The 20,729-nt window shown below is 42.4% G+C and overlaps 1 protein-coding gene across 2 annotated transcripts in view; it reads right to left on the bottom strand.

The window, feature by feature from the left end:
- The window catches only part of CACNB2 (calcium voltage-gated channel auxiliary subunit beta 2), a 399,819-nt gene that overhangs the window by 25,613 nt on the left and 353,477 nt on the right, over nucleotides 1–20,729 (bottom strand). For both annotated transcript variants that reach the window (XM_060162984.1, XM_060162992.1), the window contains 6 exons: nucleotides 18,386–18,508; nucleotides 16,353–16,489; nucleotides 12,659–12,735; nucleotides 7,460–7,593; nucleotides 3,695–3,775; nucleotides 3,179–3,237 (listed from right to left, as the gene is read on the bottom strand). In XM_060162984.1, coding sequence (XP_060018967.1) covers nucleotides 3,179–3,237; nucleotides 3,695–3,775; nucleotides 7,460–7,593; nucleotides 12,659–12,735; nucleotides 16,353–16,489; nucleotides 18,386–18,508 — 611 coding nt within the window. The remainder of the gene's footprint in view (nucleotides 1–3,178; nucleotides 3,238–3,694; nucleotides 3,776–7,459; nucleotides 7,594–12,658; nucleotides 12,736–16,352; nucleotides 16,490–18,385; nucleotides 18,509–20,729) is intronic.

Genomic DNA, 20,729 nt, shown 5'->3' with positions numbered 1-20,729 from the left:
AGGACTTTGGTCCTTGTCTTCTCTGAAGGAAGAATTCAGCAAAGAGACAGTGTTTATTAGAAGCAAAGTGCGTGTGGAAGAGCACACGGGCAAACTGGCCGTGAGCTGTGTGCAACTGGGGTGGCTGAGGTTGCTTATATGGGGGCAGTTTTCTGGGTTGTCTCTGGCCAGTCATCTTGCCTGTGCCCATCTTTGGTCTGTCAAAGGGCAGCGGGCAACCAATTACGGCTGCTCAGCCTGGGGCCTGTCCATCTCCTACCTCATGACCAGAAGTCAATATAAATCAGAAACACTTGTAGGAGCCTGTGTGGTCAAGGAAGGGAGTATTCAACTGAGAAATCTAAAAGAACAGTGCAACCTACAGATTCCATCTACTGTCCTTGTAACTGTCAGGTTGGAGAAGAAAGGGAATGCGGAGAAGAGAGGCACCCAACTTGTCTCATTAAAAATACAGAAGTATACCCTCGCTCTCTGTGCTCCCAGGTCCCTGCTAATCTATTCTTAGTTTAAATTTGGAAGTTTCCATGTTAGACTCCAGTCCTATCTTTGGTGCTTCAGAAGTTGGCTTAACCTTTACTATGGTGCCCACTGGTTATTCGATTCAAGGCTTCCTTTCAATAGACCCTAAGTAAACTCCACGAAGCCAAGGCTGTCGTCTGATTTTGCGTCTCACGATGCTTGGCTCATAGAATATGCTCAAGAAGTATCTGCTGAAGGGATGGAGAGGCAAAGGGCTGGATTAAGTCCAAGCTGATTAACACGACACACTAAAGATGGGCCCGGCTTTGTTACCGGTCACCCCCTACCCTAGGGACTTCACCTGAAGACCTCTAGGTGGCATCCAGGATGCACCTTCATTCCTGCACACACTTTAGACCCTCTACTGGACATGCCCTTCTCCTCCTAACTCACTGGTAAAATCTTAGGTACCATTTAAAAACCCTTCCTGGATGCTGACATCCCTAAGTCAGTGTCTTTTCATTCACTTGATATTTTACTGCTCAAGGTCTCAGTGTATGGTTCACACATGAGCTCCTCACAGGCAGACACGGTGAATGGCTTCCACATCTCTGCATCCCTCCAGCAGACGTGTTTTCAACACCCATCCATTCATTGTTCACGCTGAGGACTGTTCTAGGCCTTGAGAACTGACCACCGTTCACAAAACAGACTAAAACCCTTGCCCTCGTGGAGCTTATATTCTAATTGTGGGAGAATGACAACAAAGGAAATGAATAAATAAAACTCATGAAACAGTTACGGGGAAAAAGTCAGGGAAGGAAGAGAGAACGTGTGCTTGTGTGTGTGTGCGCGCGCACATACACCAAGGAGAATATCTGAGGGAAAGTTCCTAGCACAGGGGCTGCAAGTGCAAAGGCCCCGAGGCGGGCATGCATCTACTGTCTGGAACACTCATAGGACAGCAAGGAAGTGAGAGGCAGGAAGAGCATGAGCAAAGGGAAGTGGAGTACGACATACAGTCAAAGAGAAGGAGCGGGTGGGGATGTGGATGGTCAGACCACACAGGGCCGTGTAGGCCACCGGAAGGACTTTGATTTTCACTGAGGGAAAGAGAAGCCACCTGACGGATCCGAACAAGGGAGTGACGAGATCCAGCTCACAGTGTGACAGGGTCGTGAATTGAGAGCAGACTTGAAGGAAGCAAAGCTCGAAGCAAGGATACAAGTTAGGAGGCTGTTTACTGCACTAATCTCGGGAGGAGACAATGGTGTCTCAGACCAAATGGATAGCAGAGGATGCGTGAGAAGTGGGGAGATTCTTGATATATTCTGAAGAGACAGACAACAGCATTTGCATGTGGAACGTAAGGGGAAAAGAACAGTCAAGGATGAGTCCATGTTCCAGGGCGGAAGGTCTTGGGACTGAGAGACGAAGAGGTATGGATGGAAAGGTGGAAGACGGAAAGGGGCAGGTCAGGGATGGGGGGAGTTGGGAGGTCAAACTTGAGAAGTCCATGAGACACCTCAGTGTCAGACACCTCAGTGATGATGTTGCACAGACAGTAGGACATATGGGTCTGGGATTCAGAGGAGAGACCAGCAAAGAAATGCTATTTAAAAGCCCGACATCGAATGGAATCACCAAAGGAGGGAGTGTGGATAGAGGAGAGAAGACAGAGGACAGCCCTGGGCTCTCCAAGATGTCAAGCTGATGAGGAAGAGCCAGCCAAGGAGACAACGGAGCTGCTAGTCAGATAGAAGAAACCCAGAAAAGCGTGGCTCTAGAAACCAAGCAAATGAAGTATTTAAAAGAGGATGGAGCAGTCCGCCATGTTGATTAGGAGGAGGGCTGAGGATCCCCTCCTGGATTTATCAACGTGAAGGTCACTGGTGATCTGACGTGACTAGTTTGGGGTAAGTGATGGGGAGGTAACTGGAGTAGGTTCAAAAGACTCAGGAGAGAGCAAATACACACAACTTGTTCAAGGAGAGTTGCTATAAAGAAAAGAAGGAAAACGGGACAGTTAGAGGGGCATATGAGGTCAAATTTTGCCACAGGGGTAACAACTCCATTTTTATGTGCTGATGGTGTTTCCATTAGAAGGAGAAATACTGCCGAGGAGAGAGGGAAGGGCTGTGATAGCTGTGTTGGTGTGGGGATGGGGAACTGGGACCTAGCACCCAGGTAGGGGTCATTGCTCACAGTAACAGGAGAAAAGGCGGAGCATTCAGGCAAATACACAAGGGGGGATAGGTGTGTGGTGGGATCGCTTGGACCGTCTCCTCTGTTTGCCTCTGTTTTCTCAATGAAATAGGAAGCAAATTCCCGGGACAGCTCGAGAGGAGAAGGGTTTGATGAGAGAGGAAGTGGTGTGAAAGCCTTTTAGAAGAGTAGAGAAGTGCATGGAAGAGGCATACAGAGTATGATTTCTGGGCAGCGTTGAGGGCCAGCTGATCATGAATTTAGGGTGAGATTCGTCAGCAGGGGTTTGGCCAAGTTCAGCTTACGGATGCAGGTGTAAGAACAGAGAGCTGAGGAGGTGCCAAGCAAATACGACAAATATTGACTGAAGCCGATCGAACTGAATGGAACTTTCTTCCTGTCACCACGGAGACTTCAGAAGTGAGTTTCCTCTTGGGATCACACGCCTGTCCCACCCAGGTTTCATCATCTTCACAACAAAAATCCACAAAACCCAGAATTCTGAAATACTCACCGCCCTTCGAATCTGTGTTTTAAAAAATCGAACAATGCCTTTTGCATCATATCTGTGACCTGCAATTGAGTAAGCAATAAGAGACAATAAAATATTACTAATTATGATAAAACAATTTTACTACCCTTAAGAATGTCTGAAAACCTGGGCTTTCCATTGGGAAAAAGTAGCATGTGAGGTCGCCCCTGTTTTCCGTCGCTGAGCTCTGATACAGTAACAATCAAAAAGACAAAGTTGCCCAGACTAACTCTGGGAGTGACAATTAATGACGTTGCAAGGGGTTTCAGTCACTCTCCAGTTGATACTCTCTCTCCAGACTGAGTCAACTGTAGCTCACAAGGCGACAGCCAAGAAAACAAAATAGAACAGAACAGGTAGCAACGTACACTGTGGCTTGAGAACGACATGCTTTACTGCCGCAGCTCTTTTCTAAGTTCAAGAGTCAGGAGAGGGAGGTGGGGTCGCAAAGCAGTTCGGCATGCAAGGTCCAGGGTACTCCCGAGGGCAGCTACCTACCTCGTACCCCTTCAGAGAGGGGCCCACCAGGACCACAGGTCGCATAGAAGGGACCACGTCATAAGGAGGGGTGTGCTCTGTCTGCAGAGAGAGAGGAGATGCCTTCAGACGGTTAAAAGGCAGAAGGAACTCAAATCTTTTATGTATAAACTGTTCTGTCTCAACTCTGCTATACGAGGCACTACCTTTCCAGTCATTTCCTTTTTTTTTTTTTTTTCACTTGCCTCTTTTTCTAAATAAACCCAATCCAAGACCGGGTGGGTTTATTTCCTTCACGTTACGAAGTGACTGAGCTCTCTACAGTTTTCTGGCTCTCCTTAAAAAATGCTCCTCACGTTCCTAAAGCAGGAGGGGCCGCTTTTGAACAGAAGCTAGTTGGTAGGACAGAAACATGCCTCATGCAGGAGAGGTGCTCTTAGGCTTGACTAGAGGTTAATATTGCTTTTCAGGTGGCATTTGAGTTTTCTCAAGAGTCGCGTGATCAGACCTCACGTGGTTAATTACAAGGACAAGAATTTGGGTCTTAGATGTTGGTCTTACCTGGATAAAACCTCATTTCAAAACATTACCAAATACTTGACAGTTTCTGTTTTGCTGTGAGAGTTTAGATGAGCCTGCATGCTTGTTCCAGTAGAGGGAATCACGATCACTATTCACAGCTGAGGGACTCACATTTTTAGATTTTTGGTTTCTATCCCTTGGAACTTAAACACTCGAAATGTAAGGTTTACGTGCCTTGGAGGGAAGGTGGTTTCTGTGTGTGTGATAATATATCCAAGCAGGCCTCCGCGGCCTCAAAATGTTCATTGTCATCTTGCACATCTCATATGCTTCTTAAGAACTGTTTAGGAGGTGTTTCTGTTACATAACTAATTCATGCCCTCCCACAATAATTTATTTCTTTTTTAGAAGAGCAGGGGGAGGACCTAATTTTGTAGCAATTTCTAAAACTTGCAACAATTTTCAGCTCTCCTGCTTCCAATAAAATAACGAAAATAAAGTTTTTTCCAAAAATTAGATAACTCATTTGTTTGATAATCTTAAAATCCCCTATTTTAATAGCAGAAAATGTTAAAGTGACCCCAAAAATGACTTTTTTTTTTTTTTAATGTAGAAGAAAGAGCTCTGGCCTGAGACACTGGGATAAACAAATCATGGTGACAGGAATCTTCCTGCATTGAGGAGTGTCTGAAAAAATATATATTTTAAGAATCACACAGACCCAAAGAAAAATCTTCTCCAAACTATTTGGAGAATTTGATACAAATCGCAAATGTGAACGTCATTAGTGTACCAGGCTGTCGCATGACAGAACATGTCACTGTTGCTTAAAATGGCCCTTCACGAACTTTCTGACTTTGATCGAATTTAACTCACTGGGGGGAAGGGGGAGGGGATGAAAAAGCATTTCAAATTCAAAAGGTTCCATCTGAGCTTTTGCCAAGAGTCACAGACAATCTAATCCAAGGCGAGAAAATATTACTGTGACTGGGCTGTCAGATTTTACTGCTGAAAACTTCAGTGTTCAAAGTGAATTTTTTTTTCTTTTTTTTTCAAAGTGAATTTTAATAGACACAATCAAGGTGGAAGACATTTTTAAACAGAAGAAAAAAAAAAACCAAGACAAACATAATACAGTGACAGCACAAATGCCACGCAAGCACCACTCTACAAGCAACTTAAAACGTGGCAAATAATCTCATCATTGCATCTCACGTTGTTTCTTTTGGTTTCTGAACTCTACATTGAAGCTGACCACGTCATCAGTAACATAAGAAGAATGAATACCGGTGCCGAAGGCATCATAAGCATATTCATGAAATGATTACATTAAATTCATTCATCAAATTCATTCATGAAATTATTGCATTTATACCACCTGAGATCATGTTGAAAGTGTTTAGAAACCAAGTCCTTATAACTATGCAGTCTAAGAATACCTTTTCCACTGTTATAAGTTGCACGCACTTTAGGAACAGCTCCCAAGAAATTTTATTTCAGGCCTTTAAATATGCAGTGGCCCAGTATTGGACGGGTCTTGGGTTCCTTTGATTTGTGACTGCCAACTAGCAAAGTGTTGCCCGTGCTGGTAAGTCAGCCTTTTTATCAGTAGGGTAGCAGAAATGACCTTATTTGATGGAATATTGGTACTTTGTGCTCTACGGATCATGACACCATCCTTTTCATCTATCCTTTCCTGCTAAGTGTAATGTGTTCCAATTATTTAGTGGAAGAACTACGATAAACATTTTTCAAGTTCTGGAATTTAAGAGTCAGCAAACTCCAAAAACCTATCAGCGAACGTGGTTTTCGTTCCTGTCGCTGTTCTGTAAAGCCCAGAGCAGCTGAGCAAGGCTGCGTTTCTAGGTTTCTGCTGCTCTGAACACTGAGTCACCTGGCTGCACGTTTTAGCCGTGACAAGAAGACAGGACCAGAGACATGGACCCACTGTCATGGATGGACATCCAGCTGGGGCTTTCGGTGTTCACACAAAAATCCAGGTGTTTTAGTCTGTGCCTGGAGTGGCTAGGTCTTCCATGATGAAAGCAACCATAATTTACTTAAAAAATAAAACGAAACACAGTTCAGCATCGGACACCTCACTGATGACTCAGAGTTCCTCCACAGGGCAGAATCCTCGTGCACAGAGAAGAGGTCAGGGCGTGGACAGTCGAAGGGGGAGTAGATTCTACTCCACCCCTGAGTGTCATGAGAGGTTATGCCGGACTTGCTGACGTCACAAAGAATAACTCTAAAAGACAGCACAGCACAGCAGGCGGTGGGCAGTGGTGTGTAAAAGAAGGGAAGGAAAGAAGGGGATTGTAGGGGAGGTATCCTTAGAAAATAACGCTTTGGAGCTACAAAATGTGCTGGAGGAAACAGACTTTGGAATCAGTGGAGCGCAGAAATAGCCTAGTTTCCAGTCAGGGGACGAAAAACATCACTGGGTAGCATCTTGGTCGGCCAGCGGCACAGGCTCTACGCACGCACAGCCACCGTGCCGCCATCCGACGGGGGGATGCTGAGGTCTGAGTAACACTGGGAGAGGGTTTACATATGACAACAGGAGAAACTCAGAGTAAACCGCCAAAACAAGCCTGCAGTTTCCCACCGGTCTTGTTCATCGGCAGATTTTGCTCCTAGTGGATCAGAAGTTTAAATGCTGACTAAATTAAAAATTGAAGAATTGAAAAAAATGTTTTAGTACAAGCTATGTATCTGGATATCCTAAACCAGAATATAATGATGGTTTTAATAGGCTTGATTATCAGTTAAATTTCTGCAGAAGAGAGAGAAAGAGACAGAAGCATGCACAGGAGAGGTGCATTCCATGGAGTTGTCAGCGTTTGACGTTCCTTGAATGTTGGAACGAATGCCCTTGGGGGGGTAGATATTATTCCATCAAAAAGGCTAAGTACTGCAATGGTGATTTCACAGGTCACTCACCGAATTTAGTTGGTTGGAAATGCATGGACTCAGTTAGCGGCTTGATAGGTTCTTTTCATAGGACAGAACTGATTGTATCGAATAAAACTGTGGGATTGAATGCTAATGATGCCAGGGGCAGGATAAACACAGCTTATGTCAATGTGAACTTACCGATTTCTGCTTCTGCTTAGCTACAGCAGCATGGAAAAGAAACAAAGAATAACAAAGCATGCATGTTATTGGCTTTATCAAGGACGCAGACAGTCCACAGGACTAGAAATGTGACGTAGTGCAGTTGGGCACGTGGACAGACGCAAGCTTGGAAGTTCATGTTACCTTCTTAAAGAAGGGCATTCTTTTCTCTTTGGAGTGGGGTGACGTTACACTGTTTGCACTGGGTTTAGGGGAGCGGTGGTTTGCTGGAATATCATTGTCTTCTGCATCTAAGCCAGTAGCATCTATGTCTATAGCTATATACAGACAAACAATTCAAAAATCATCAGGTAGACAGGAGAGGAAAAATCGGTTATCAAAAAAATAAAACGAAAAGCAAACAAAACTAACCAGTCAAAGATCTATCATGAGTGCTCAGCACAGTAAACAAAGTACAATTTCAAGGTACAGCACATGAAGAATGTAATCAAATCAAACAGAAAGATGCTCTCATAATATCTGTGTGCTTGGACACATCCGTTTCATGCTACACCTCTCGAGTAAGATTTTTCAGAGAAACAAGTTTTTAATTTGTAGTTTTGTTTCAAATATAATATGATATTTTCCAAATCAACTGTCTATGAGTAACAGGACAGAACACCTTCACTTCTTCCCAGAGCTTAAAGCAGCTTTCAGATAACCAGCAACTACATGGGAAACCTTTATCACATTGTGCCTCTGATATCTTATTGCGCTTGGTTTTGTGTGAAAATAAGGGCAGTGTGAAAAGGTTCACCGAAATCACAACAGGCACTTGAGGGAAAGAGAGAATAGAAAATCCTAAACCCAGCAACACAAAGAAGTTATACACAAGGCAAATGATTCTGGAGGGACCAGGATGGACCAGATTAAAATGATTTCACGATGATGTGAGCACCCCCGAGGCAGGCCTGATTGAAGACTAATTGGAAACCCCTGGATCCAATGATGTCCAAATGAAATGAATCTCATACAATGACCTAAGGCGCCTCCCGATGATTTGATATAAACTCACTGCATTTACATGAGAGGCAGTTGCAGAAGGGCAGGCAGACCCGAGAGAATATGCCACCGACCTCCTCATCTGGAGAATGAGGGGTTTCGATCTGTGGTTCCACATGTTTTCAACTTTATAACTCTCGGGTCCTGAAAACAGAGCCCTGGAGAATTAAGTCTCCAATGAAAAAAGATCCAGCATCTCGCTGTGACGTTTATACTGTGCACCCACGCGCGATCATGCGAGAATTCGATCCTCGGTAGAATCAGAGCTGGAAGGCGTTTGAGAAAATCAACTGCAACTCTCTTGTTTTTCAAGATTGAAAAGAAATTCTCAGAGTTGAAGGGACTTGTTTTTGGTGAAAACTTGGAATCTAGCTCTTCTGCCTCTGTGATGCTGTATGACCCCCCGGCCGAGGTCCCGCCACAATCCCGGTGCCCTCATCCAATTGCCTAAGCTTCCCAGGTGGGCTCGTGTCCTCAGTGTCAGGATTCAGGAAGATATTCCAGAGCTGAGCTCACTAGGAAATTATTGTGTCCTTTAGGTGAGGTCAAGTAGAAGAAGAGAGGAAGAAATCGACTCGCCCCGGGAGAGCATCATATCACACATGTAGCTCTCTTAACAAAAACCACAGTACATTCAGACTTAAGGACCAAAATTACTATTGCGAAAGGATGGACGGCTCAGTGTTGCAAAACCTTAGCTTCCATCCCCTGTGAAACATAAGCTGCCCTGGTGCTCCTGACAGCCGCCTGGAACCTTTCCAAATGACTGGAGATCATCTGACAGGCATCACGTTATTTTTCAGTGTTGAAGTTATTACGGATATTAGATGATTCACTCAGCCTTTCGAAAACTAGGCTCTCCTGTTGAATTGTTCCTCTGCATTTGATTAGGTCGAATCTCTGGGATGGAGCGAACACCTGACATCGTTAGCACAGTGTTGCAAATGTCAGCTCTTGCTTGCATGAAGATGAGGTAAGAATGCTCTTTCTCCAGTGACAGTCATAACACAAGGAGTTAATTTCAGGTATATAGTCAGGCATACCTAGTAGGTATGCCTTTCTCTTTGCCCCATCTCTGCCTTTGCATAAGCTAAGAGGTTCCGCACGTGTTGTACAATGGAAATGTTATGAAATGTGCCTAGTGGTTTGAACTGATGCTGACGTGTATACCACCCGATGATGCTCTTCCCTGAATCTCAGTTTAGGGAGCATGTTATTCACGTCTTCCTGGATGAGATGGAAGAGGATCTGGCTCAGTTTTTCATTATTCCTATAGTATGCCTTAAGCCAAACCAAATAAGCTTCCCTTCTGGTGGTCAATGCCCATATGCTTCTACCTTTCTAGTCTTTTACGGGGCTGATAAAGGCCACATTCAAGGGACAGTCCCCTTGAGAGCCTCTCTGAAATTGAGGATGCCTAATGGCCTGTCACTGTTGACAGGACCCTGGGACGGCAAAGTTCATGAACTGAATTTTACGATTTGTCCATTGGGTTTTTTATTTAAAGGAAGAGTGGAAACGTGTAGAAAGGTGAGCTGTACCATTGCCCAGATATTCGGCTGCCCCCTCACATAGCCTGAGTCAGGTTTGAAATTTACCTGTATTTGGACACAAGGGCTCAAAATCCTAGATTGAGGACTTTGCCATTTACTCGTCCTGATTTTGGTTAACTGAAATCTAAAAGCATCTGGGTTTGTCCTGAGACGCAGAATCCTGAAACATTTGGCTACCTTCAGGACACGTTAAAGAAATTTACTGTGCGTTAAGGGGCGCCTTCAACTCTTTTCATAGTTCTGTATATACTTCATTAGGCTCAGATGGTTCTCCTGAGAGAGGTGAGATGTTCCCCTTTCTAATTTCATACTTGCATTGGCATACCTTGGCAAACCTTAGTATTTACTTGGGAAAAATTGCTTCCTTTAAAAAATAGCTTCTTTTCTTCACTAGCACGCTTTAGTTTAAAAATTATTTATTTATTTGGGCAGAGACCCTTGGGAACATTTCTTGAACTCTAAATTTAGACATAATCTTAGACAGTTGGGTCGAGTTGAGTGGCATCTGGGGCAGAGGGTGCGGACACACATGTGTAGGTATGGGGTATGCGCTGTGCAACCAACTACTACCTCGTTCCCCAGGGGTGAGGTGGAAATTTTTCCCTTTCCACATCCTGGAGAACCTCCAGTTATATTTCCTCTGGGCAAATGCTTCTGTTCTTTAGTCTCGCAATGAGTGAGGTGAATTGTAGGTAGGGCCTCGGGAAACAAAGATGACGATGGTGGCAGGAGGTCTATCCACATTTGATAGATTAGGCAGGGTTCCCTGCAGGTGGGGTGGAAGACTCTTTGTCGAATTTTCTGATGTCTTCAGTTAAGTAAGTTGTAGTATTGATACGAAAGTTATAGCAGTAGCCTGATGGACCCATTATACATTTTGCAGTTGGTTAAAATTTCCTGTTCACTTAGTCACCATGTTTTCTACTCTTGGGATTCAGAAAAGTGATTCCAAAGTCCTGTCTCTGTATAAAACTCAGGGAGTGAAGTTTACAATCTCTTTTTTTTCTTTACACTGTGGTTTTAATTTTTTTTACCAAGTAAAAATGTCAACACTTTCACATTGTAAGGCCAAGATGATGGAGAGATTGTTTTCCGAAAACAAAAATTATCCGTGTTTTAAAGAACATACTTCGTAGTTAACTTGTCTTTTTTTAAACTGAAGTTGGCTTACTATGTTGCGTTAATTTCTGCTGTACAGCAAAGTGATTCCGCTATACATATATACATATATATATATAATATATATATATATATATATATATTCTCTTTTATATTCTTTTCCACTATGGTTGGTCTCAGGACATTGAATAAAAAAATCATCTGTATTATATGAAACTCTTAATTGAACTTGATGCTTAGGAATGCCTAACATCTGGCTACAAAAATGAAATGTTATTTTCCAAACACACTACTTATTCTTCAGGAAGCACGTGCCAGGTCTCGTGATGTGGCCGAAACGGTGAGAAGGCTACATTCCGGTTACAGGGAATGGAAAACCCCTCCCGGTTGACGGAAGTGGGGTTGACAGTCTGGGGCCAGAGCTGCCACTTTATCACAATGTGAACTGGCGTTTTCACATTTCTGGAGCCTCGTGACGGTCCTCAGGACTCTCCGGGACAGTTTTGAAGACACAGAGGAAGAGTCTAAGGTTTGTATCATAATCCCTGCAACTCCACCCATTGGAGAAAGGGCATAGATAAGCCCCCTGTCGCCTGGGCACTCAGGGAACATCTACTCAGCCACCATCAAGAGAAGACATCAACCTCACACCGTACCTAAAGGCTTCCGATGCTTCCTTTCAAACATATCATTTGACTTAATTTGGGGCAACTTAGAATTATTGCTCGTTGTCAGTACCTGGTTTTGGAAATCAGTACACCCTCTAAAATTATTTCTGATTGTGCTCAGATTCTGCTCACTCAACAAGTCCTCTAGTTTTTCCTAAGAAGCCCGGCATCGTCTCTGAAAGCTGCCCGCATCCACGAACAAGGCATGATCGTCAGCAACAAGGGGGTCCTGCTCTTGAGGCAGTCAGAGTGCAACTGCGTTGTTCCTAGACTTCTCCACGGATGCATGCTTCTCTGTCTTTGACCTCGTCCCACTTCCAGCTTCCTAGAAATCCACAAAAGCTCCACTGGCCAACCCTTATCACGTTACTCTGGCTCTCAATTGCACCTCTTAGCGAACTAAGACTCTGATCATGGGTTTTCATCCAATTTGACCAATTCGTCTCCTGTGTATATAGAACTCCAAGTTCAACACGGAATGGCAGAGTTGCCAGATTGAGCAAATACAAATTCAGTTAATGAATTTCAGCTAGACGATGAAAAATTTTTCAAGTATGTCTGGTACAATATTGACTTCTACTAAAAGTATGATTCATTGTTTATCTGAAATTCACATGTATGTTGGTGTCCTTCTTCAGCACTTTGGAAAGAAAACAGTACTCACTCTTCCTACAAGCGTGGCTGTAGGTGGACGTTCAGCCATTTACTGCCCATGACACTGCCGGGGACCATGGTGGTGGTCAGGGCTAGAAAGTCAAATCCGCTCACCAATTTGATCATCTAAGCAGTGAGCACACTGACACCGTTTCTTTTCTTTCAAAGCCAGAAAGAAAGTTGCCCCAATTGTTCCTAACTCCAGGTGGCCATACTCATTTCTGATCCCTCTGAACACCTCAAGGGTTAACCTAGTGATTCAGTCTATGGAAACTCACATAACTCGGTAAAGACGGAGGAAAGCATGAAATGCAGTATGTACTGTTCAGCACTTACTACCTACTTACCAGATGACGGAGGTGTAGATTTTCTGGAACTAGGTACTATGTCACCCAAACTGGATGATGAATTTCCTCCTGATTTACTGGAGTAAAGCAAAAATTTATATTACAACTGACACTTATTTCGGAGATTAAAACATCTGTAATGCTCAACAAACATGATCTACTCATTATGTTTTTATTGAACTTTAAATCTGTCTTGCCTCCAAGGAGGCAAAGAGTAATTTCCCAGTGGAGACTCCTAGAGTGCTCGACATAGCCGTGTCAAGGTCTCTGTTGCAAATTCAGGGATTAATTTGAAAAGGCCCTGAGAGAATGGAAGAAAACTTGGGTACTTGCTGCAGTCCTCAAATTCTCTGCCAGGATCCCAGACAGATAAGAGCAAAGATTTCCTCTGCTTCTTATTTTCAAGACTTGGAAGCAGTGTGCAAACCTGCAGGCTAACAGCCAAACGTCTTGTTTAATTCTTGTTGGGTTTCTGCTCCTTTGTCTTAGCTGGCTTCTTTTTTAGTGTACCAAGATGGAACGTATTCCAGTTTTTACAAGCAACCTATTAAAAAAATCCCCAACAACACAGCTATGCTAAAACCTGCCAACCTTTAAAAGACACACGGGGGAACACGAGAAAGTGTTCTATGATTTAACCCTCAGAGTGTATCTGGAACATTCCTCAAGCATGGCTAAACATGGAGGATTCAGCTTGGTTCATTTAGGAACCATCTGAACACTGTATACTTCAGAACTACCAAATTCTATCATGAATCCAAGACACGCCTTAGTGTCTTAGAAACTTTGGGGTTAATATTAGAACGGTGGCATTTATGTTTTTACCAGTGGCCAGCATGCTAAATAATACACCACACGGCCCCTTCACAGAGGTGGATAGAAAGGAACATTTTAAAAGAGTGACATGGAATTTCAGCAAGACAGTCTCATGGCCAAATGTTTATTGTCATAGCCAAGCCAGGGTCTAGTGGAAAGAATCCGCTACAGTGTCTATGCATCCAAGGGTGACATTTAATATTCTGTAAATATTTACATGGATTTACTATTTCATGAATATTAGTATGAAAATATAAGTTCCACTAAAATACCAGTGACAGGCTGAATTTTATTGCTACCATTCTGGCATTTTAATGTGTAAAAAAGACAAACATCAAAAGCTTTAAGCAAGACCAGGAGGCCTCTGTTATCTTTTTCAGGTTCTTAAAAGATATCCCAGCACGTTTAATAAGGATACCAGATGATATGTAAAAGTAATAAAAAGTGGTATTTAGAGAAGCCATTTCTGGCAGTTATACAAGAATGCCCATTACCAAGCCCAACGCGTTTTCTTCCACAAGTTTTTTTTTTTCTTTTTTTAAACTGCTAAGTCTAATTCCAGTTCAAACTTGGGTTTGTTTTTCATTCTCTTCGAATTTCCATAACAGTCAAAGTATTATTTGAATTGTGTAAAATTGTGACAAACATTGCAAAGAGTTAAAATGTTCAGAATGCCAATTTGCCCTTCATGTTTAATTCTATAAAAATGCTACGTTCTTGAGCTGTTCTCCAATTCTACTGCCTTTGATTTCTGCTGATTTTTTTTATAATTTACACATCTGAGTTTTATAATACTGCTGAATTCTGAGTTTTATAATACTGCCTGAAAGTTATGCCCTCAAAACATAAGTGTATTTAAAATGTTTGGAGACAGATGTAAGAACCTCTGAAAACAAGAAGAAGTATTTTCACCTACTTGGGCAAAAGCTTAGGTAAAGAGACAGGACAAAATAAAATCCAGAAAAATCAAAGGAAAATGAATATGGTTACAGGAAACGTAAACGAGTTCCTTAGAACAGGTATGAGGTGTTACACTACTCAAATACAGATAATTTATAGTTCTTTAAGGAAAAAATGCAATAGCAAAATAACACAGCTAATACAGTAGATAAGAACAGACGGCAATAATAATAACGATTCGTTCTGTGCTTGCCTGGTCAAGCCCTGGTTGCACGATTTCACAGCACACAGGCCTCTGAAGTCAAGCTACAGACAGATGGATTTTGGTTACATCCTGATTCTGCCTTACTGGCTGTGCAACCTCGGTCAAGTTCCCTAAATTCTCTCAGCCTGTTTCCTCATCTGCAAAGACGAGGCCCAAATACCTACCATTCCTGTAGGTTCTTATAAAGCTGAGCTGATCGCTAATGGCTAGACCAGGGATCCCCAGCTGGGAGGCAAAGGAAACCCTACCTTCTTAACAATTTGGCAAAATGTCTCCCATCCTACTCCTTGAGAAGTAGTTTTCCTTTCTCAGTTTGTGTATGAAGAAGCAGAGAAAGATTTTATTAACTAGCATTAAGAAACCATTCTCAATACAGAGAATAGAAAAAGATACAATAAAGCCAATACAAGACTAGAAATCAAAAAAATGGCATCAGATCTTCAACGTCCTACAAGAAAGATGCCCAGGCTTTGTATATCTACACGCATCTACTTTTATATGACCAAATGCATTCACAGTCTGAGGGTCCCCAATAACCCAGGGATTAATAAAAGTCAAATATGGGCTAGAGGTCTTGAAAAACGGAAGAATCCATCTGAACTAAAAGAGCCTGAGAGTTATAAAATACTAGTGAATGAAGATGGATGTTCCAAACCACAAAGCATCTTCTTTTTTTTTTTTTTGCGGTACGCGGGCCTCTCACTGCTGTGGCCTCTCCCGTTGTGGAGCACAGGCTCCGGACGCGCAGGCTCAGCGGCCATGGCTCACGGGCCCAGCCGCTCCGCGGCATGTGGGATCTTCCCGGACCGGGGCACGAACCCGTGTCCCCTGCATCGGCAGGCGGACTCTCAACCACTGCGCCCCCAGGGAAGCCCGCATCTTCTATTTGACTTGTTTGTGGGCACTTGGAAAAATTCTTCCTAACACTGATATAGGGTCATTGACAAAGGATTTTGCATCACTATGGAAAAAAATAAGATGTAAGCTTCAGAAAACAGAAGCCTAGCTATTCACATTAAAGAAAAGACTTGCCAGTAACACATCCTTTCACAGGGAAAAGCAAACCATGTTCTTGGACTTGTCTGCGGGGGGCTCAATTTAATATTCACTCCATATGTGAGGAGCCCTTCTAATGATTCTAGCGAGGGGCAAACAATCTCAAGAATTCTAGGGAAAAAATCAATTGGCCCCAGCCTATTACATAACTCATCTAATTGCTACCTCCAGTGACAATTTACTGAGTTTCCCTTTAAGTGTTGAGCAGTGGGGCAGAACTGAAAATTGAGTTTCTTAAGTGAAAATGAAATTAAAAGACCACGAGAGCTGCTCTTTGCTGACATCTGAGACGGTCATTTCTGAAACGTCTTCCTGCCATGCCAGGCGGCTGTGGACACCGGGATTAGTCACCGGGATTGCTCAATGCCAGGGTATGTTCAGCAAAAGATTAAACTTCAGAATTTCCTCTGCACTGAAGCCTGAATTTAATACTCTACGACCTTAGCTCTTTTCATTCATGGTCATACTTAATTTGACTCTCTCCAGAAGGGGATGAAAATGAGAGGCTGGATGAAGTGTTTTAAATGCAGGGTTTGTGATGCTCTCACCAGTCTGCTTTTTAACGCATAACAAAGACTGTAGACTCCGGCAACTGACAGTACACGCATGACAGTACAGTCTGGACTCTGACGCGAGCACTTGGTGCTTTGCTCCTACCTGGAGTAGAACCTCCCTTGCTTGGCTCTCTGTTCATGCTGCAGCCTCGTATTCTCGAGCTTGACTGGGCTTGGAACGAATCCGATTTCACAGCCTTCTTTAACCAGTCGCCCTATCCACCAGTCATTGTTAAATTTCTAAACGGAAAATCAGAATTGTCAAAATCAGTGCGCAGAAGTTAAACAAATCTTCACATCCTTTTTCTTCCCCATTGACCATTTTCACTGGAGATACGTATGGTGGCAGTGACAGCGAACTCAAATATCGCAAGTCAGGAAACCCTGTTCCCGTGTTGAGCGTGTGCTAAGAGCAAGGTATTTTCCGGGAGCTCGACAATCCATCTCCCGCCTGACTCTGCCTTCACTTTCCTGGCCTTGAGACCTTCCTGAATTCCACTGCAGCTGCTAGCACCATGAGTAGGATAAACTCTTCTTGTTCAAAGATGAACAGGTCTTCCTGACAAGAGACTAGCAGGAACTAGGGAGTGTTACAGAGGTCCTCCTCTTATATAATCAGATTAATTAGAAGTATTAAGAGTGAGTGAGAAATATTGACATCGACATGAAATATCTGATGTCAGAGCAACATTTACCTTTGTGCAAACAGGTGTGTAATGACCACAGTCTGCCGTTCACAAATGACTTCTCCACTTACGTGGATGTCGGCGATCTCTCTCTTGTGCCTGGACTATCTGTCCTAAATCTTTAGGATACGGTTTGATGTGTCCCTCGGCTGAAAAGTAGTTTTCAAGCCTGTTCTCGAACATTTCAAAGAAGGGTATCCACTCTGTTTTTCTTTTCCTTCTTCTCTAAGCATCAGCCCTTGGGGATGAGAGCCTAGATTCATCTAACTTCCTGCTGTCAAGTGAGAGTCTAGGCATGCCATACTTCAGAAATTATTTTCTGTCTTCCCTTCCTGGCCAAACAGAAATAACAGCTCTTTTGAAAAGTTAAAGAAATGGCAGGCTCTACATTCTCTCGTCTCTTTGCGTTGGCAGTTATCACCGCTTGCTCACAGCCTTTAGTGCCTGAGCAGTTAAACCGGCATAAGCTCCATCCTATATATGATAGTTTGCCTCTGCTAATCCCAAACTCCCATTCCTTCCCTCCCCTACTCCCTCTCCAAGAATATTACAAAGAATATATATATGTGTATAACGGAATCACTTTGCTGTATGGAAGAAATTAACACAACATTGCAAATCAACTATACCTCAATAAGATTAAAAAAAAATCCTTAGAACCGTAAAAAATTTTTTTACAAATGCTCCCTAGGAGAGGCCGTCCCCCAGCTGGAAGTGCTCCAATTGTAAATTCCTGCAGGCTCAAGAAAACCTCAGACTCACACACCTAGAACATGTAAGGGGAATTTCTGGCCATTTCATACAGTGTTCTGCAAAACAGGCATTTGATAAATGTTGACTCAAAATAAACCTTAATTAAGAGTGAATTTTTCCAATTTACAGATTGAGTCACTGTTAACAAAAAGTGGAGGCTTTTGGTATGGTGGAAAAGGGATGTTCCCGATATCTGGTTCTTGCCTTGTTGGCTGTGACTGCATCCATTCCCCCTTCCCCTGCAGAAATTTACCACCAAAGAAGGAGAATGGGCAAAAGTGGCCTGAGTTTAGACCCTGCTAGCAGACAGGAGAGATCATGAATTCTAGATACTATTATTAAACCCTCCCCAGATGGTTAAACTTGGGACACGAGGGGAAAATGACACAAGGTCAAGGTTAAACCTTAACACAAAAAGTACAGGTTAAGTATAAAAAAAGGATCATCTGCCCCAGTGGTTCTCAATTTCTGGGTCACAGAGCCCAGGGGAGCCTTGAGGTTATTCCAAGAGGCCTGTGACTTTTTTCTTCTTTAAAAAGGTTATATTTATATTAGAAAAGCTTGAGAGGCACTGATTTCACGTGTATGTTATCCAACCGCAGCTACACGCCATGCTATTTCACAGCAATGAGAAGTAAGAAATGATGCTTCAAGGTAAAAAAATCATGTGGATAGAAATTTGAATTATTCTCCTTACTTCCTTAACATGCAGAAAATCTTTTGCTTCGAATGAGATGGCCATGCCTGGCACTGGGACGTCGTCTTCATGGGCTGCACTATAGCTGACATTTGTCCGGACTGCAAATGCAACGGGCTTTGTCTAAAATGGGAAAAGGAAGGGAGAAAAAAATTGAAAAAAAAGAAAAAACAGCGTTCCCTCTCTTTCCCCCTCAAAGTACAAACACACACTGAATAACTGTTGTCACTGTTGTTGCTTTTCCCAACTTTGGTTCTTTATCACAAAACAGCTTATTAGTATTTACAAACCTTCGCGCGCTCAGCTATACTAACCATTTCCGAACTAGAAAAAGGCCACTGTGCTCTTTGAAAGCATTACAAGTAATGAAGGTGAAGATGAACTACTAAAATAGGAATTTACAACATAATAGCTTGTAGCAAATGGAAATCAAGAAAAATACACAGGATTGAAATGCCCAGTTCTTGTGTTTCAGTGAAAAAGACTTAGCCACTGCCATCTCCACCCCAAACATGTACTTTAATTAATAATAAATGGCATAATTCCAAAAGGTACAATGTTTTGGATGAAGAAAGAACCACGGAATGTATCTTATGACTAGAAGCACTGTATTCATGGCGGCCGAGCATCGTGAAAACAATGACCTTTTATTCTATTATTTTTCCTCCTTGAGTTCACTCAGCCACTAAAGATGATAACGTTCATTAAGCTATTCTTCATTATCTGATGCTTTGCAAATATACAGATACATATTTGTCCTCTATCTAGGCAACACCTGTTTAATCACAAGGTGAAAAAATAGGCAAACTCAGAAACGGTGAAAAGAGGGATTGCTCTAACTGGCATTGTGTTCCTTTCGCATTGTGGGCATGTGGATTTCTTCTGAGCAGGTTCTTCCTATTCAAAGAGCTCTTCATCGGGACTGCTCATGAAGGACAAGAGGGAATTAGAACAGAAAGAACCCATCTTCACTTCCGAATCTTCAGAGTTAATGCATTCTAGCTGACTACTGTCTGGGTTGAGGACTGAGCTCATAAGCGCCACGGAGTTACTCAGATCCATCCACGACATGTAGAGTGGGAAAGGAGGACCAGGTTCTAGACATGGGCACAGTAGACAGGAAGTGGACTGAAGACACGAAATGCATTTCTTGGAAATTTCTTGAAAATATTTCTTAAAAAAATAGAAATAAAAGTTGCCTACAGTTCTACCACTGAAACACAATTCTTGATTGTGTGATAGTATTTCCATTTTTTCCTGAAATTAAAAAACAATTTGATTCCCATAGCTATAATCATAATATTTTACCCAATTCGTACCCAATTTTTACCCAATTCTTAACATAATTTTTCAGGTGATACACTTTTAAAATTTTTATTTATTTTTTTTAGGGCATCATTCTCTATTTTTAACAAAAATAACTGAGGGCATATTTTGAAGACAGGGCAGAGCCACTTATCATGCATCTGGTTTTAACAGATGATAGACTTTTAAAAATCTACCATTTAGAAAATTACCTCAACCATTCAACACTTTCTGTTGACGTCTAGGTTTAAAATTTTTTTCACTATGATAAATATTCTGCTTTGAAAAATCTCTGTATGAAAAGCCTCTATTTAGAATTCTTTCTTGGGGACACATTCCCAGAGGTAGCATGAGCAAGCCATGGGTTATCAAGACCTTTTAAACTTCTGTTCCAAACTACTGCCCAGATGAGCTGTACCGTTTTAAACTGCAAGCAGCAGTATAGGTTGGTGCCTTTTTCCATAAGATGCAGTCTTAATCAGACTCAGTTTTACTACTAGAAATAGCATTTTCTTGAGTATATTGATCCATTATTCAAGAGAGTTTCTGATCCCAAAAGTATAAATCCAAGATTTTTTTCTATGACATGATCTCTCGTCTCAGGGACCTTTTAAAAAATTTTAAAAAGATAACAGAGTTTAAGTGTAGCCTATATATATAGCACATATGTATATATATTTTAAAACCACTGGAAGACATAAATTTTAAATGTACAGCTCTGCAGAGTATCCCATGAAAATCTCTTGTCTTTTATCCAAAGACCAACTTTTCAGACACTAGAGTAGGAAGAGGGAACAGTGAGAAAAAAAAAATAAAGGGGCGGTAAAGGTTAGCCTATAATAAGCGGGGCCACAGGTAATGATTTTATGCTCTTAGATTAGGACTTCAGTTCAGAACGTGGAATTCCCTTCTGGGCTCACCTCCTATAATCGACCATGCTCCCCTTAGACACGGAATCGGTTTTACAGAGCATACGGGTAGGAGAGAAGCAAGCAGAAGCCCGTCCCTCAGTGTCTTTACTTCAGGAACTGTATTTCTA

This window comes from Lagenorhynchus albirostris, chromosome 1, assembly GCF_949774975.1.
Source record: "Lagenorhynchus albirostris chromosome 1, mLagAlb1.1, whole genome shotgun sequence".
NCBI classification, from domain to species: Eukaryota; Metazoa; Chordata; class Mammalia; order Artiodactyla; family Delphinidae; genus Lagenorhynchus; species Lagenorhynchus albirostris.
This window is presented reverse-complemented; position numbering and strand designations above follow the sequence as displayed.